The sequence below is a fragment of the Oryzias latipes genome, chromosome 21, assembly GCF_053564925.1.
Source record: "Oryzias latipes strain Hd-rR chromosome 21, Olatipes_Hd-rR_3.1".
Lineage (NCBI taxonomy): Eukaryota > Metazoa > Chordata > Actinopteri > Beloniformes > Adrianichthyidae > Oryzias > Oryzias latipes.
In genome coordinates, this window is record NC_136257.1 from 24,763,645 (window position 1) to 24,777,917 (window position 14,273).

The 14,273-nt window shown below is 39.1% G+C and overlaps 1 protein-coding gene across 2 annotated transcripts; it reads right to left on the reverse strand.

Annotated features, from left to right (window-relative positions):
• Positions 1–1,820: 1,820 nt before the first annotated feature.
• sp3a (sp3a transcription factor) lies at positions 1,821–13,529 on the reverse strand. 2 transcript variants are annotated; one of them, XM_020712954.3, is made up of 7 exons: positions 13,307–13,476; positions 12,962–13,020; positions 12,790–12,887; positions 9,282–10,509; positions 6,375–6,558; positions 6,094–6,290; positions 1,821–3,606 (listed from the first exon to the last, which is right to left on the reverse strand). In XM_020712954.3, exons 3-7 carry the CDS (start codon positions 12,856–12,858, stop codon positions 3,314–3,316), a joined length of 1,971 nt encoding a protein of 656 aa, XP_020568613.1. In that variant the 5' UTR covers positions 12,859–12,887; positions 12,962–13,020; positions 13,307–13,476; the 3' UTR covers positions 1,821–3,313. The 2 variants fall into 2 exon arrangements, with proteins under 2 accessions (XP_020568613.1, XP_004081808.1); XM_004081760.5 differs by lacking the exon at positions 12,962–13,020 and having other exon boundaries at positions 13,307–13,529.
• Between the last annotated feature and the right edge of the window lie 744 nt (positions 13,530–14,273).

A 14,273-nucleotide genomic window follows, 5' to 3' on the forward strand; every position in this document is an offset into this window, starting at 1 on the left:
GTAAACAAAAGCATTAGCCTGGACGGTAAGTGCTTTCCACTTTAGCAGACTTGCAGCTCGTATCTGTAAGAGAATAAAAGGACGACATTTTTTGCTTTAAAATTTGGTTAGCGGCTTTGGAAAAGAAGACATATTGTAAATGAATGCAGCAGCCTAAGCACAACAATTCATCGCACACTGTACTTTCAAGTTGTTGATTCCTCCAGAACGGCAAATAATAGTCATTTTGCAAAAATTGCAGGCCTATCCTTCAAAAACTGGGCGAAAAACAGTAAAAATTGGGCATGGCTGTGGACGAAGCAGTCCCTCTTATATTTGAGGCGGCATAATGAAATAAGTCATTACTGCCAACAGTTCACATTACCTTCCAACGGTTAAAAACCATAATCCAAATAGCATTTATCAATTCTACTACAGATGCAGTCGAAAACATAACCGCATGATTACAGTCCGACTCTCCTGAATAACTTTTTTAAAAATGTATTTATACCTGGGGATTGGAAAGGAAAGCACCACGTGTAATTACACGGCAATTCAAAGAATAAAAAATGTTGAAATCAAAACAACCTGCATTGTAAATCTAAGTCAAAAAATGTTTCCCTTTTAAAAATGAGTTGATTTTATACATTTGACTAGATTTCTTCTAGAAGATGCAATTTTATGCCGTCGCTTTCTTCAATCTATGGAGAATGGTGTGCAAAAAGAGACACTAAGCAGCAAAAATACTTTGCTGACAAAGTTTTCTTGCTCTTATTTCCAGGTGAAAGGACAACATCGGGTTCAGCGGTCATGCGGTCCGTCTCCTCCAGGAGCAAGTTGTTGCTTTCAAGAACTTTTGCTCTCCATTAACCAGCAAACAAAGTTATGCATATTTCTAAATTGTTTTTTAGGCCTCATCTGCATTTCTGATATTTAACCGAATCTCAGACCTGAAAACATTTCAACTCCAGACTCGACCTCCAACAATACACAAGTGAGAAAAATCCTCCCTCCCAGCGTCCCAAAAGCTCAGAGTCTCATCGATTTCATTCCTGCAGGGGAGCAAGGATTATTACAATATTCAGATTACCAAGCAAGGGAAATTAATTGGGCTAATTAACATACAAGTAAATGATACCGTTAACACATTTCATTAACTCAAACTGTCATTCTATGTTCCTGGTGAGCTTGGTATTGCATTACAATGAATTTGATTCATTAAATTATGCAAATGAAAGGACTCACAAAGCGGAAAAGCCTTTTAAAAATATATGGGCAACATTTATACGTTCACTTTTCAGCAACTAAAAACGCAGCCAAAAAAAAAACAGTGAAAAAAAGGAATTTCTGCTGTAATTATCATAAAAAGGGCATTAAAAAACATGTCATAAATTTTTTGATAAATCCTGATCTGGAAAAATTTCAAAATAAAACATAGTGGTGATTATTCATTTTTAAGAATTATAATTTACAAACCAATAAAAAGGAGCTGATTGCACCTGGGATTCAATCATGAAGCAGGAGATTAGCATCCAGCAGCAGAGAACCTGGATTATTTCCAACTTTGGATCCATCTTCATAGCGACCACTCAAAAAAATAAAATAAAATAAAAAGGTCAAAGGATCACACATCATCTTGTTCCTGCTCCCTTGGCTGTAGTGACATCTACTGGACTACTAACCCCAACTGTAAAGTGCACAGAGGAGACAAACTGTCCACTGAAAAGCTTTTCAAGAGAACGCACAATGTAATCTCCTTTTGTTTAAAACGTTTGGTTGTTTTGAAGTCAAATATCATAAAATATTCATACAATTCAGAATGACACAAACATGAAAGGACATCCAGGTGTAACAAAGATTTATATTGATGTTATATATCGACATATTTATACAGAAAATTGAGAAAAGACAAAACGTTCAAAGTTGAGCAAAGAATAAAAAGATGCCGTAGGTTTAAGGATGATTGAGTCAGAAACCTCTGGCAGAGGGCTGGATGGGTGTAGAGGTGGCATTTTAACACAGTACAAAACTGTCAAGAAAACCCAAAAAAACAACAAAAAAAAACAAGATTCTGTTTTTGCTCTTGAACAATTTGGAGATGAACAGGTCATAACATGGTTAAGAAGGGGGAATGTAACACGGTTAAAGTGAAAAACGACCCCAAAAAAAGATGTGTATTTGCTAACAATAGGTATAACAGTTTAGTACTTTAATATAAAAAAGGGGGAACACTGATTAAAGTGATGAGAACAGTGCCGCTAAAATTAGTACCACATCTGAGTATCTTTTCTTTTTAATTGATAGGATTACCTAAACCTAAACAATTGTGGAAATTTTCCAACACAAACACAGGCTCGTCATTCATAAATAAAACGTGATGTGTCAAAGTAAAATGACGACAGGGTTATCATTTTTTACAACCATTTAGAAAAAAAAGAAAAATTAGAAACCCACCATGGCCAAAGAGGCTACGAATGTCGATTACTCCGCTCGTAGCAACGCAGTCACAAGACCCTGAGTTGTGGATCAAATTTGGCAATTCCAGCCAAAGCGATGGCTTTTTCTTCACTATATTACAACATGGTACCAGTTTTGTTTGGAAAATCTCAAAAAGGGTACAAAAGAACACATTTGAATTACACATAGTGGCGAGCTTTGAAATATTTCAGACCCCTTATTATCACAAACGCATTGTCTCTGTAAAGCCTACTATAAATAGCAGTTCAGTCGAAAAATATTGAATAAGCAAACAATGCGCCATATCAACAGCATACGTTCTACAGAAATTACAAAACATTTGATTGTTTTTTTGTTGTTGTTGTTTTTTCCCTCCAATTTTACCTTCAAAAAACAGTAAACAAATTCATAAAAACAGACTGAAGGTAAGAGGAGCTTTGTGAGCGGAAACCATTAAAAAAATTCAAAAAACAAAAAGACTTTACTTGAGCTTAATAAAAGATGATTTGCTGTTTAGGTTCATTTACCAGAAAACACAAAAACTTGGGTTAAAATATAACAAAGAATTTAACCCAAATTAATAATTTTCTTTTTAGGAAAAAGAAGACAGAACGAACATCTGACTTGAACTGAAAACCTACATTTCCAAGTTCACATTATTGTACAAAATAAGGCATTTCCTTGTGTTTACTGCAATGTCTTTTCCTACCTTTTAGTCTCCACTAACCTTTGTTTTCCTCAGAGAAAACTAAGAATACATGAAATGACCGTCTGTGTTAAAATATATATATATATATATTTATATTTTTCCTTCAAAACTTCAGTAAAAATGTAGGTAGAAGTATACAGTATGAGAAGTTCATGCGTGGAGCTCTGATCACTCCATGACTTCGCTGGCTGATACCTTGGTGACGAGCTGCAGGGGGATCTCTGCGTTGGCCAGGATGTCCTGGGCGTTGTTGGAGCTCTGCTGGATGTTGGCGAGGATGAGGGTGGTCCCGCCTGCCGTGGTGATGATGCTGTCGGAGGAACCTGCCGATTCCATCGAGGCCACCACGGCGCCGCCAGAGTTCACGCCTTTTTTGTTCTGATGGGTTTTGATGTGTTTCGCCAGGTGGTCGCTCCGCATGAAGCGCTTGGAACATTCTGGGCAGACGAACTTCTTCTCGCCTGCCAGAAAAAAGGGGAGAAAAAGAGTTTGCAAAAGTTTGATGTCGGATTTCGGCTTCAGATTTCTGCACAAAAAGCAGATAAATGGAGTTCAAAAGTTCAACCTGAAAGATTTTGTTGTTAAACTAATCTGTCTTGTTAAAAATTGTATTTTTTAATGGAGGAGCCCAGAGCCAGTTTGGCAAAACTAAATACAATCATTTTTAAGTGAAGGCTAAAAAGATTAAAGATCCTCTTGAAAAGGTAACTGCAATGGCCAACAGTTGCAGCTGACAGCGTAATGAAACGCTACTATAGCTTAACTTGTCAGAGGCCTCACTCTGCCAATGACATGGTGGAGCAAAACAATATCAGGATGAAGTGAATGCATCCTTTCTAATGGTCTGTCCTGCCATTAAGCCATCAGATTCACATATAATTATGTTGTTCCCGGTTTTTAAGCTGGATTTCTTAGTCCTTATTACTAACTGCATTAACAAGGACATGTTTTTAAGACGTGGCTGTGCTGTGACCACAGAGCCTAGAGATTTAATAAAATAAAATAAAAACAGAAGTCTTACATTTGACCCCATAAAAATGTGCCACATTATTTTTCTTCAGACTGGCAAATATCTGCTGGAATTTATCCAGTAGAAGAAGGGAATACTGCTAGAAAAGTGTTCCTGCTGTCACGAGGTGCTCCTACAAAAAAAGTTGTTACTACAAAATAAAAAGGTCAGAATGATAAAAATAAAAAATAAAACAAACTATATTGAATTTTTTTACGGATCTTATAGTATGTATAAGATATATATGTTTGATAATGCTCTTCTGGAAGCCTGTCTCAACAGGGAAAAGTGCATTAAAGTCTGTTTTAAAACGATCTCAAGGGGTTGACGCCATTGATTGTAGATGAGAAATGGACTGACTGACTGACCCCTCCCCCCTGGCGTTCCAAACAGGAAGTACGTGCCGGCTTCAAGAAACACAAAATCCCAAAGTCTTCTAAAGACTTTCTTTAAGAAATAAACAGCTATTACTCAGCCATTTTATTTGCCAGAATGACTATTCTAGCTCTGCTACCCCCGCCCCACATTTTCTCTCTCAATAAATGAATGTGGTACCTGCTGCCCCCGCCCACATTCAACCTTCAAAATGCTTCGACTGACAGATTCTCCTGAGCCCGCCTTCAGTGATTGTGGTGTGGACTTCTAACAAGCTCACTCGTGAATGGCAGGAGTGGTTGCCATAGATGCGATGAATCCGAGACTAACCAAGTGCTTACTCACGACGTCTGCCTCCAACACGGCGGTGTCCACATAAGGAAAAAATGGTTACTGAATTTACTTCCTATGGTTGGAGCTGGAAGTAAGCCATTCTGAATGGGTGATGTCACACTTACTTGGTCTAGTTCTCATATAAAGTTGATGTTTTTTGTCGTTTTCAGCATTTTGCATTTTTCCAGCCTAAGTCGCCTCATTAAAACAGATTTACTCTGTGTTAGCATTTGAACCGAAATATAATTGGAGGAAGTGTAGGATTAAGTGTTTTTCCCAGGAACGCAATGACTATTTCGAGGATTTGAACCCCAACCAACTGACAGATGGCTGCTTAACCCACACCCCGCCAAAATAAGAGTCACATTTATTGGTATATACTTATGTACTGTCTAGTTCGTGCCTTTTTTAGTTAAATATCCTGTAGCTGTCAGTCAAACTGAATTTATTCCGTGAAAGTGATTAATTACATTGATATTATATTTAATTACTTGCATTTTTTCTTTCTTTCCCCTACAGAGAAAACAGTCACAACCACTCAACCTCTGCATTAATTTGATCTTTTAAATTAGTTTCTCGCAGGAGTCCAGATAAAAAAACAAGAGGAAAAGTAGAAATGACTGAATAGTTGAGTTAACCAGAAGCATCTTTCCTGCTTACTTCCCCCTCAGTAAAAGAAAAACATACGCAATAGAATCAAGATGTGAATACACTAAACAAGTCTTTAATGAACATTTCAGCAAAAATGTTTCCATCAGTTATTCTATTTTTTGTAGTCATGAATTCAGTCTAAGTCCTCTGTTGTCTTTGTGTACCTTTGATTTTCTTTGAGTAAAATTTAATATTTTATTCTGCAGATTATCCGAATATTATTCTCTCTTGATAAATCTGAAATTAAAAGAAAAAGAAATCCTTACAATTTGTTTGCAAATCACAATTTGCACAATTTTTGTTTCATCTCTATCAGATCAAATTTTAAATTGTACCAAGTATTACTGGAGGATGAAAAGCATCTTAACTCCAAAGAATCTGGAAAAGCTGAACTACCGTTTCTACAGCAACAATGCTCTGCTGCCCACAAGTATGCCTCGCATGTTAATCAATTTAGTACGTTAAGGCATGGATGCAATAATCAGGCCAGTTAAGCAGCCTTTGCAGGAATAAATTAACATGATTTGCTGGTTTTTAATTGATGCGTTGCCACGTAAACACCAGTAAAAAGGACGGGTACCAGTGTGTGTTCTCCGGTGCCTCTGCAGCTCATCGCTGCGTGTGAACCTCTTCCCACAGAACATCCAGCTGCAGACAAAAGGTCGCTCCCCAGAATGCCAGCGCAGGTGTGCTCGCAGGTGTGATGTCTTTCCATAAACTTTCCCACAGCCCACAATGTGGCAGATGTGCTGCTTCTTCTTCCCTGTGCCGGATCCTCTGAGGAACACAGACATACATATTTCCCGTTTCTCCTTTTCCACGACTATGTGAGCTAGTAACGCAATCAGACGGGTTTCTTACCTGCCACCTGAGTCTTTACAGTTTGGACAGGTACACGCCACTCTGCGCAGCCGCTTGCCTTCTTGGCCAAGCTGGTCATCGTCATCTACAAGCCTGGCGTGAAGGTTGGACAGATCGCTTGGGTTCAGTGTGGAGTCTGTGCCGAGCCAGTCTCGGGAGTCCGGCTCCTCCTTGATCTGAATGTCTGAAAATAAATCATAAAAGCAACCCGAGCTCTAAGTAACCCCAAAGTAAGAGCCAAAAACCCCAAGAAAGAGACGATTGCTAACTTTTATGAGACCAACACCTCCTTGCAGCTTTCAACTTTTAAGTTTTGCGATGCAAAGTTACGTTGGAAATCCCAATAACCTGATTTGCATCTTATTGAACAGTGCTGGTTTAGCTTTTGGGCTTCCAAAGCTTGGTTTGGTTTTGACACACACACATAACTATCGTCTAAACCTCCCACTGTAGAAAACAGGAGTATTAAAGGAGGTTCACCCAAAACAGAATATAGTTTCCCCCCCCTGTTTTTGTAAATTAATTGCCTAAAAAAAATAATAACAAAAAGCTTTCACATCAATATCCAGACTTTTTAATGTTGATGTGCAGATTAGGATTTGGAGACAAAAACACTTAAGAACACTGGAGCAGTGGTGATCGGCTGTCAAAATTCCCAGTTTAAAACCAAACTGAATCACGTGCAAGTGACTCCTCCCTACAGCTTATGTTTCCATAGTTGACGTTGAAAATGTCAAACACGTGTGGTGTGCTCAATTTAATACATTTAATATTGTTTTGTGTAGGTTTAGTGTAAGCCAGAGCTGTCCAAACTTGGTCCAGATTTGGTGAGGTGAAAATGTTTGAGGGCCGACCATCTTTGAACCCTTATAGAAACATTAAATACAAATAAACAATTGATTTTCTTTTTTTAATGTTTTACTTCTTCACAAAAAGAACAGAATTATACCTAAACACATGTTTTACTAAAATTACTGCGAATTTCATATTTGGAAGCCAGAAATTAAATAAAGAAAAAAAACTTTAGTCAACAATCTGGGTTCATATGAAATGTTGTAAATTTTTCACCCATAAATGCTCACTGTAAACATCTCCATTTAAATTATGTGAACAGGAAAATAACACAAACAGTTATCTTATTCAGAACTACAAACCATTGTGGTTTTGAGCAGTGAAACCACTGAATCTGTTCTTTTCGATTGGCTCTTAAGGTCAAATAGCCACAGATTTATGACAACTTACAACGTAATTTAGCCAATCACAATTAAGAAATGTGAGCTGTTAGAAAGTGGGGGTCACATGATGTTGACTTTATGACAGAAGCCTGCAGGCCGTTAAACATTTAAAGCAGGTCGCATATGGCCCACGGGCTGGACTTTGGACATGTCTGGCATAAGCCAACTGAAAGGTGTTTTTTTAGTTTCAAGTACTTATTAGAAATTTAAAATATATATTTTTTTGTATTTTTAGTTTTTTTGTTGTTGTTTTATAATACACAAATCCTTCATCAAGACGAAACAAAACCTTGACCCAAAAGTTGAGGTTCAAACCAAATTGTGGGGTAAGTGAATTCTTGCATCGCTCATAAAAACATTAATCGTACCATTGAAAAGTGAGACTTAATGGGGGCTTTGATCCAATTTTCCTGCAACTGCACCATCCTGGTCTGAACTGTGTAGCCCAGCTCAGTGAAGCAGGTCAAAGCAGTCCCCAAAAGGACATCCCCATGTCTGCGTCATCCAAACCACCAGCTTCTGTGGAGGACGCTCAAACCAAAGCCTTGCTCAGCATCTCTGCAGTTTCAGATCGCGTGTCTACAGAGGAAGTTACAGGGCGGAATGTGTGGGAAGTGTAACCCAGCGGCTGAAGCACGACGTTGTGACGGCAATTACGCCACTCAACTTATTCCATAAAGCGGTTAGCTGTTTGCGAGAGCATGCTGATCCATCGCTGAGCCTTTGTTTATGCTGTATGAATTACAAACGGGGGGACCGAGGCGGCTGAACAAGAACAGGTTTAGCACAAATAAAGAGTGACTGCTGTTCGAAAGCGGCTAATCAAGCAAGTCATGTGGACTTTTCCAATAAAAATGTTCCAATGAGGCATTTCAATAATGTGCTTTGACAGCTCCAATTATGTAAAACTAAACAAAAAATGAATTAACGAATGTATACAAAAATGTTTGATTAGATTTTTAAAGTTGTGCTTTCCTTAGCTTCTCTTCAAATTTAACTTGTTTTAAGCAAATTTAATTAGCAGAGAAAACGGGAATTAATACAGCAATGGCACATAATAATGAATATAGGAGGAGGCTGGAGGAGCCACAGCACTGCTGTATACAAAAAGGCCTGCAGCAGACTCTACTTCCTAAGGAAGCTGAGTTCCTTTAACGTGTGCAGCAAGATGCTGGAGATCTTCTACCAGTCGTGTTCTCCTCTGTGGTCTGCTGGGGAAGCAGCATTGCAGTCAGTGACGCCAAAACACTGAACAAGCTGATCGGGAAGGCGGGTTCTGTCATTGGCTGCAAACTGGAATCATTTGAAGCAGTGATGCAGAGGAGGTCACTAAACAAGATCTTATCCATTATGGACAACCCAGACCATCCTCTTCACCCGGTTCTGGACAAACAGCTCCGCTCCTTCTCTAAGAGGCTCAGACAGCTCCGCTCCAAAACTGCCAGATACCGGAAATTCAGCTCTACAATAACCATTGGCTATGGTAACGAACAAATTTCCCACATGTGGGATCAATAAAGTAATTCTGATTTTGATATAGATGTGATGTAATTGACAAGGGCTTGAATAAAATAAAAAAGCTCTACCAAATTCACTTTAAAAAAATATTAGAGGTAAGTAGACATGTAAAAACCTGCTGGTTGAAGCGGATAATGGTAAAAAGCCATAGTACCTGCAGCGGCGCCCTGGTTTCCCTCCTGCTGGCCCATTGAATTGACGGTGACCGTCTGTAGGTTGGGAATCTGCCCTGCACTGATGTTTCCCAGAGACAGGGTCTGCATAGGTGCCAGGGTTATCTGCTGGGGTGGCGTGGTGGGCAGCTGGAGGTTCTGGAGGTTCTGAACTCCCTGGACCTGGAAGGTCTGCCACTGTATCTGACCGGATGGTGTGACCGTTTGAGCTTGAATGATGAAGGTCCCCGGGTTGATCAGCTGGACATTTTGGAGATTCTGCCCGCCTGCTGATGCTATGGACTGGACCACCTGACCGTTGGTGGTCTGAAGAGGCACCTGCTGAAGCTGGAGGACCGGCTGGGCTGAAGACACCTGCACGCTCTGCTCCTGGTTCTGTTGAGCATAACTTTCTTCAATAGCAGCAGAGGAGTCGGTCTGACCTGCAGAACTGTCCTGTGTCAGCAGATCATTCTCATTTGCTGAAGCATGCAGCTGAGATGAAGATGAGGAGCCAAACATCTCAGAGTTTGCATTCGAGTCACTTGCTGGTAGTGTCTGTGAGAGGTGGTCCTCTGGCTTGGCCAGGCTCTCCGAGCTCTCTGCAGGCTGGCTCGCCATAATCAGCTGGCCGTCAGCAGTAACTCCTGTTGCTATAGTCTGAGCCCCCGAAAGGCCAAGGGAGTCCAAGTCAACGCTGTTAATAGGAAGGAAGGTAATATTCCCGGGCAAGCCCACAGGCACACTGGTAACAACATGGCCCTGGTTGGTGAAAGTGGAGCTGCCAACAGAAACCCCTTGGATTTGCTGCACATTACCAGTCTGTGAAAGGAGGTTCTGATTGTTGTTGAGGATGCTTGCAGATGTGGCCACACCCAGACTCTGGCTGCCGTCAGTCAAGATCTGAATCTGCCCTGTGGCGTCCTGAGTCAAACTCTGAGCCTCCACGCTGGACGCGGAGAAGCTCAGCTGCCCGTCTGCCGTCTGGATCTGAGGAATTACTTGATACTGAATGTTAGGCACTGAATTGGCAGAGGAGGCGTCCCTTCCCGACGTCACGAAGATTGGTTGACTTTGTAGATTTTGGAGAGGAAGAACATACTGTCCGTTTGACGTTAAGATTCCCTGACTTTGGATCTGTATAATTCCAGAGTCATCCTTTGCTGTTGTGGTGGGGGTTACCACCTGCCACCTGTCTGTTCCAGTGAGCTGTGCAGATGGATCGGACGGCTTGAAAAAGAAAAAGAGGAATATTTTAACAATTATGCAAAAAATAAAAGTATTCATTTAGGAACAAAGAGGACAGAAATGAAAGTTTTTGCTTTCTTTTGCAAAACAAGGAAAGAAATGCACACCAATGCCCCAGTGACCCAAAGTATTAAAGCATTCATTGTGTTTAATATTGCAAGTTATAGGACTGGGAACACAAAAGAAGAATAAAATATTACATTGAAAAATAACAAATACATAAAAAAGCTTTGATATGTGGAAATACCCCACTGAATTTTAATACACACCTGAGTTTTTGTAAAATCGTGTGACTTCTTTAGACTTTTCCAGTAAAACTGTTTGTCGGCTTTGCTGAGTATTTTTTCCAACCCTAAGACTTAATAAAATCATTTATGTTAAGGAGTACACAGCTGATAAAGAATGAAAGAGCATCTAGAAGACCTCTGGACGGATGGACAGACAGTGGAAAGTTTTACTGGCTCATCTCGCATCGAAAGACTGGATAATAGAAATGCAGCAAAGTTCAGGGACTATGTTGAATATTTCGTTTTCAGCTTTTAAAATGTACAGATATTGACTGAAAACAAGAGAACAGCAGGATTTAAGTCTACCACTCCATGCTTGAGATGTAACTGTCTTTAAATGCAATAATACAGAACATTTAGCTCTTTTCCTTTTACCGTTTACAAGTCAGGCAAAAAGGCTGGTACATGTAAAGCAGAAAAATTCTAAATAGTAGTAAGATTGTCAGTAAATGTAAAATAACATTCACAAGATGATGGTGAGAACAGCAACATTGCATGGTTTAGAGACATCCGATGCCCATTGTCAGTATTAAGCAGCCCGTTCATATAGAATATTATCTGTAGATAGTGAGACTGAGATAGTTGAACAAACGCAGTGGACACAAAGTGGATCTATTTAAATGGAATTGTTGCATATGTAGCTGACAGGAATACAATCCTCACTCGTTTATCGCTGGAATTATGTTCTAAAAATAACACTCAAAAGGCGAAATCAACAAATTCATATATTCTTTTTTAAATTTGCAGTTCTTATAGATGATTTTATCTTGTAAAATGTGTCTCTACAAACTTTATGCACTTTTTTTCAGACAGACAAGGATCACCTTTGCAATATGAACGCATTCTGTACAGTACAAAAGAAAGGTGTGGAGGAGATTGATTGACAGTAGTCTACAGCCAATCAGGATGCAGAACGCAATGTCTAGTAAACAAAACAACACAAAACCAAAAAAATGTTTTTGTTAATCTGCAAATTGTTACTGTGAGGCCGCCAAAAGTTATCCGCATTATAACCAGGGACTAATGTATTAGAAAAAATTAAAAATACACATAGGATATATGTGTGTGTGTGTGTGTATTTGTGTGGTACAAGAAGACAGGCAGCAAGCGGATAGAAAATCAGAAAAAATTAAAGATTAAATGGAAACATGTTTAGTTTGGCAATCCCTCACAATAGTTGTCTAAAAATCTTTCTACGTCTGTTCCTGAAACCAACTACGTTTTTTTACATTGAATTTTTCTATGATGCATTAATTGGATTTATCATGTGAGAACATATATATTCTGTTTTGGTGACTTGTTTTTTCTGGTCACAAAATAGGATGGCTATTTATCATAAAACAGCCTTTACATTTTAAAATGCAAATGTCAATTTTGGAGGTCAAAGACATCAGACCCAAACATTTGTTTGTTAAAACATCATCAAACTATGTGTGAAGTTCACTAAATCCAGATTTAATCACATAGACTGAACTGTTATCAAAAATATCAGTAATTCAAAATAATGTCAAACTCCATGATAAGAGAACTTGAGTTCCATTGAAATGGTTTTAGAAATAACATAGGGGCTGACTTCCACCTCTGTTGACATTTGCGCATCTGCCCATTCCCATGAATGTGACCCACGTTGAGTCCAGTAGAGGGTGAAGGTTGAATGTCCTTTTATATATTGTGCAGCTTTAAAGGAAATTGGTGATAAATAGTCACGACTATAAAGAAGGGGACTCGTCTTAGATGTGGGAAATCATATGACTTTCTAAGATGAACCACTTAGGCCAAACGACTGACTATTTTAATAAGTTTAAGTCTTGTTTGACTTGTCAGATGTATCCCAAAACAACTAGAATGGTTTTGAAGAATGGAGCTTGTGATGCTTTAGGTTGTAATCTTCCTCCAAGTTTCGGATACATGAACTTTTTGTAGGTAACAAATCACAACATGGGCTGCTCTGACACAAGCGTCTTGGGGGTCTTACCTGGTTCCCCCTGTCTTCCTCCTCCTGTACAAAGTCGTTCTGGCTTCCATCAGCATCCAAGGCAGCCATATCATCGGCCTTCAGCGGCTGTTCTGGAGCTGAGACGTGAAAATAGAGAGTCCGTTAGCCAAGGTGAGAAAAAAATACCAACGTTAATGTCAATTAAACATACCTGAGACGCGTACAGCTCAGGCGCGCGCCGCAAAGCTTTCATCATGAACTACTACACAACTACAAGTACAAAAACGCAAATATCCCCAAAACAGCAAAGTCACACTAATAGTCACTAACTGAAGTGAATGAGAGGAGAGTTGACAAGTTAGAGACCTTAAAAAGCTAACCTTACTAGCTCCGCTAACGAGTGTTGGCTACAAAATGCTAAGTTAGCCAGCGATGATTAGCGGTCTCACCGACCAACTTCAATACTAGCCTGCTAGCGAGCTAAATTAGCCAAATGATGCCCGACATACATAGCTCGCTAGCCTTACGTAGGTGAGGAATAATAGACATGACATACCAGTCATTGCTTGACTTGTTTTAAAACGCAGGGTCCAGGTGGTCACAAGCTCGAGAACATGACCGGCGGATTAAATAGACTTTATACGATCTAAAATGCGGGATATCCGTCAGATTTTGTTGAACTTTGATTGACGGACTGTAAGCAACACAAAGGGTGGGGCCTCCACTGTTGCCTGGAGTATTTGCGTCACACACAGGAAATCCCACCGTTCTGTTTGAAGCTGATTGGTTATCACTTTCTCTTCCTGTACTATTATTGGTCACTTGACCTGCCAATCATTTTTGGTGGAAGCAACCTTGGTTACATTGAGGGGCAAAACGAATACTGTACTTTGCTAAAATTGCGTTTCATTTGTGATATTTTTTTAATACAAATTATTTAACCCTATTTACTCAGAAAGGTACGTTTACTTGTTCACGGAGTACATCACTGAGAAAGTTTTAAATTTTACATTTTTGGTTACACTTATGATATTAATCAGAGTAAATTTAAGATTAATCCTCAAAAATATATAGATGGATTTATTTGACTGTTCATGTTAAATTAATATTCAAAAGAGCAGGAAGTTTAAAATTTACATACATACAAATATAAACTATACAGTGCATACGTATGTATAAATGGCAAAACTTTATAATTAAGCTTGATTTAAAAAACATTTTAAAACAGCCGCTGAATACACCAGATTAAATTCCAACATAATGAAGAAAACCAACAGTAGTTTTTATTCTGTTATCTATTGTCTGTTTTAAGTGTATTGTTTTTTTATGTTTTTAATTAAAAATAAAACCAATTTTTGTGCTTCTCCACAGTTGCACTGTTGACCAGAATGTGTATGAGTGGATTTTTCTCGTCTCCATCTGACTGTGCACATTACAACATTGTGAAAGTGAATTGAAATGAGACCCTCTGCGCTATTGTATCTGTTCTGTGGTGGTGATTTTATCAGAGCCCCACTTCTGAG